At 44.8% G+C, this 4,369-nt stretch overlaps 1 protein-coding gene across 2 annotated transcripts in view; it reads right to left on the minus strand.

Moving 5' to 3' along the window:
- Nucleotides 1-4,369, minus strand: part of HDC (histidine decarboxylase) — a 24,555-nt gene that overhangs the window by 3,326 nt on the left and 16,860 nt on the right. The window contains exon 10 of one of the 2 annotated variants that reach the window (XM_008566906.1): nt 3,461-3,559. The exons of the other annotated variant lie outside the window; for it this stretch is intronic. Within the exon in view, the coding sequence (XP_008565128.1) occupies nt 3,461-3,559 (99 nt within the window). The remainder of the gene's footprint in view (nt 1-3,460; nt 3,560-4,369) is intronic. 2 annotated transcript variants of the gene reach the window in all.

The following is a 4,369-nucleotide window of genomic DNA, read 5'->3' on the forward strand; positions in this document are numbered from 1 at the left end:
TCCCGTTGCCGGTCCCCGGTCCGGTACGGGGGCAACACTGAGGGTTGCGATCCGTTGCCGGACACGGAAAAAGACAAAAGACAAAAAAAAAAAAATTTTAAAGCCTTTGAATCATATTATTCTTTCAACAAAGTGAAATTTCCTATAGTTTTTTGTTTTTACCTAGGATTATTAACTCAACAAGGTCAGGACTTGCCTTTTCTTTCATCTTTAAAAATTTCTCCAAGCATCCAGAATGATCTTAATAAGTTATTTGCTAAGTAATCCTATCACAACTAGTTCTCACCCCTACTACTCTATTTCAAGGGAAGGCAAGGGATTTGCCTTCTGTTAGCTGGGCCCGTCTTTTGACCACGATGAAACAAGTTGCTACAAACCTCATTCAGAATCCCTTTCTCTCACCACCATGTGGTCTGTTTTAAGTGGTCTCTGATCCCTGGCCCAACAACTTCTCGTTCACAAGTTTTCTAGCTGTTTTATACTTTGTAATTCATTTTCTAATTCTGTCATAATTCTCCCCTGTATATCCTTCCCTCCAGGCCTGTTTCCACCACATGCTCTGACAACTTTGATATCTTTCTGAGAAAATTTTTCTTAAATCCACATGAGTACCAATTAGGACATCTCAGGTACAAACCAAGAATCAGGCTAAGGACCATAACGCTGAAGCTTTTGAGCAAGAAAAGAGACTCAGAAGTCATCTTTGTTCAACCTCTTCATGTTCTAGGAGTAAAGAGAAAGTGACGGTCCCAAGGTACAAGTGGCAGAGGGCAGGTCTCCTCGTTGCCAAGTGCATTCTCCTCCCACCGTGCTCTGCTCCCTCCTGCAACAAATGCTGTTTGTAACAAGACAGAAGCAGAGGCTGGGAGAGAAAACGTCTCTGGCAGCTTCTCCACCACCAAAACGCAACCTGTACAGGAGATGAGAGCAGGGCTGCTACCAGTGCCCTGCACCACTCTAGGTAAATAAATAAAGTTTTTTGGAACACAGCCATGCCCATTTGTTTACATGTTGTCTGTGGTGGCTTTTGTGCCACAACAACTGCACTGAGTAGTTACAGTGAGACTGTATGGCCACAAAACCAGAAATATCTCCTATATGGCTTTTTACGGGAAAAGCTTCCCAGTCCCTATTGCAGATGATAGGAGATAAAATGACCACAATAATGACAACTTATTATCATTAGAAGAAGGAGAAAACAAAGGAGGAGGAGGAACAGAAGAGGAAGAAAAAATATTCATGGAGTACTTGACTGCGTATTAGGCCCTATGCTAAGGGCTGCAAACGTATTATCTCATTTAATCCTCACCATTAACCTTTGAGAAAGGTATTATCACTTTCCCATTATAAACCAGGACGTCAAACACAGAAAGTAATTTGTCCAAGGTCACCAAACAGTAAAGGGTAGAAGTAAAAATCAAATCCAGATCCCGCTCTATAAGGTAATACTCTATAACAGAGAAATACAAATTTTGGTTTTATACGAATATAACCTTCAGGAGCTCAGCATGGTAGAAGGCAGCCTAGAACTGTGAAGAAAGGATTTGGAATTGGGAGGCTTGGGGTAAAGTCTGATGCCTTGCACTCTTGAGCAGGGCAATTACTATTTCTGAGCCTCACCTGATTAGGGTGACCACCCCAAGTGCTGTTGAAAGAATCTAATGAAACACTATAATTTTTTTTAAATTTAAGGCACTATGCAAGTAATAATTATTGGGATCACAATCAAGTTGAAGAGTTAAAATTAACTCATATCAAACAACTTCATTTTAATTACACCCCTTAAGCTCAGTTGATTAGAGCACGGCGCTGATAACACCAAGGTCCAGGGTTCATTCCCTGTACCAGCTAGTGCTAGTGCTAAAAAAAAATTAATTTCACCCCTTACTATTGTGGAACATTAGCTTTTCAAGCTCAGTTTTATAAGTGTGTTTCAGCAGGTGATCCTAGGAATGCCAGGGAAGCAGAGACCGGGACAGGTGGAATAGTCAGAGAAGCTCCTGGAGGAAGTGGAACTTAATCCATTAACAACATTTGGAGAGCTAAGGGCAGTCCAGGTGAACAACACAGGTGAAGATGCAGAGGTGGACTGAACATGGGGTTTGGATGGGTCAGTGAAAAGCCCAAGCAAAGAGAGAGGCTGATAATGAGGTCCTTGAAAGCCAGGCCCAGGGCTGTGGGCCTCATGTAGTAGGCAGTAGAGTTGCTAATAGGAATTTGGGGGTTGGACTTGCAAAAGGAAGCATTAGGGAAGAGGAGCCAGCACCTGCATATTGGATATCCAGCCCTAAGTTGTAAGCAAAAGAACTTTCCTAACTACTTGTAACCTCCACTGCCTCAATCCCCACCCACTCCCCTCCAGCCTTGAGTCAGAGGACCTAGAAAGAACATAAAGTGCCTAATGTCCCTCAACATGCTGGGTGGCAGGCGCTCAGCAGTAAATGTCCAGTGTCGATTACAAATGTAAAATTACCAACATTAAAACCAGTCATAGTTACTACTTCAACCACTTCATTTTGCTTTGTGTTTGCTTAATGAAGAAGGAATTCCCTACAGGAAAAGTGGAAGGGGACAGACACACATCGTGATCAAGGACAGTGTCCGGATTTACCTTGCTGCTTTTACCAAGGGCTTTGTCTTTCACATCGGCTCTTGTAGAAATAAGAGAAAAACACCGCTGGCCAATGTTCTTAAAGTCCCAACTCTTCCATGAAGAATATGGGAGAAGAGCTATGCTTGTCTCATTACCTCTGTGTCCTTTTCCCAGGACAGTAACATTGTAGTTGTTGAATTGAATTGAAATAAATTATACCACATGGGCCTTCAATAAACACCTGTTGACACAATGCAGAGAGCTTTGTGCCAGACTCGGTAGGTCTACCTGTCCAAGCCAGGAGACCTATGTTTTGGGCATAACCATAACAGTGACTAAAATTTTCAGCCAGCCATGACAATAGGGGAAATTCTTAAAAATATCTGATCCTACCCTGGCCACACAAACTGCCCTTTGCTTTACTTTCTCTTTCTCTCTCTGCAAACCAGGCTCTCGGGCCATCACTCCCCAGTGCTCAATAACAGCAAAAGGAATGACAAGACATTCAGCAGAAAGGACAGACACAGACAGCCCTGTTGTGCTTGGGGTTCCTTTAACTAGCAAAGAGACAGCTACCCTGAATAATCAAGTCCCAGCAATAACAGCAAAAGGAATGACAAGACATTCAGCAGAAAGGACAGACACAGACAGCCCTCACTCAGGGGCATGTTGTGCTTGGGGTTCCTTTAACTAGCAAAGAGACAGCTACCCTGAATAATCAAGTCCCAGGAGCCCACGAACAGGCCCAGACACCTGAGCCTGACACCATCGGTCCCCTGGGCAGGTCTGCAAAGCAGAAACCAGCCATCTTCCCCATGAGGAAACAAAGCACCACAGGCCCAGCCCCACAGTGTACATGCTACATACATGTCTGACATGCGCTTGAAGATTCTTCAGCCCGAAGGACCGAATCACGAACCAGAGTTTAATAGAGCGAAACCGCCGGCTCAGGGGGATCTGCCAGTGCTAGAAACGAAGGAACACAGTGGCCACAATTAGAGACAAGGGTACCTGCTCCCCTGAGTGCTCCTTAACATTGTTCATCACCTGCCCAGCCCTCCAGGGATGGACGGTGTCACCATGACTACTGAAGCTGTTGCTAAGGAGCAAGCCAAGGCAAGTTACCCAAAGCCTGCTGATGAAGGAGGCCATCAGTCCCTTGTGCAAGAGCAGAGCAAGCAGAAACCAAGTCCATGACCTTGAACCAATGAGAAGGGCACTTTGCTTTAAATGCTGCTTTAAACATTTCATCCCAGCCCAGAAATTCAAAATAGGGGCAATACATTTTTCCTCTAAAAGAACCTAAGGTCCTTGAATAGCAGAAAATAAAGTTCTATTTTGATTCCCCCCAAAATGTAAAGTATAGTGGTTGGTACAGTTTGAATATGTTGTCCCCCCAAAGTTCATGTGGAAATTGGATCCCCGGTGTGGCAATGTTGGGAGGTGTTTGGGTCATGGGGTGTGTCCCTCATAAATGGATGAATGCCCTCCACGGGAGGGGGAAGTTAGTGAGTGAATTCTCGCTCTATTAGTTCCCACAAGAGCTGGTTGGCCAAAGGACCCTGGCACCTCCTGTCCCTCTGTCCCTCCCTCCCTCTCTCCCTCCCTTCCTCCCTCTCTCTCTCTCTGTCTGTCTCTCACTTCCTCTCGCCATGTGATCTGCTTGTACCCGCTGGCTGCCCTGCCGTTTTCCACCCTGAGTAGAAGCAGCCTGAGGCCCACACCAGATGCAGCTGTCCCAGAATAAGCCAAATAAGCCTCTTTTCTTTATAAATT

The sequence above is a fragment of the Galeopterus variegatus genome, unplaced genomic scaffold (assembly GCF_000696425.1).
Source record: "Galeopterus variegatus unplaced genomic scaffold, G_variegatus-3.0.2 Scaffold276, whole genome shotgun sequence".
In the NCBI taxonomy this organism is placed as follows: Eukaryota; Metazoa; Chordata; class Mammalia; order Dermoptera; family Cynocephalidae; genus Galeopterus; species Galeopterus variegatus.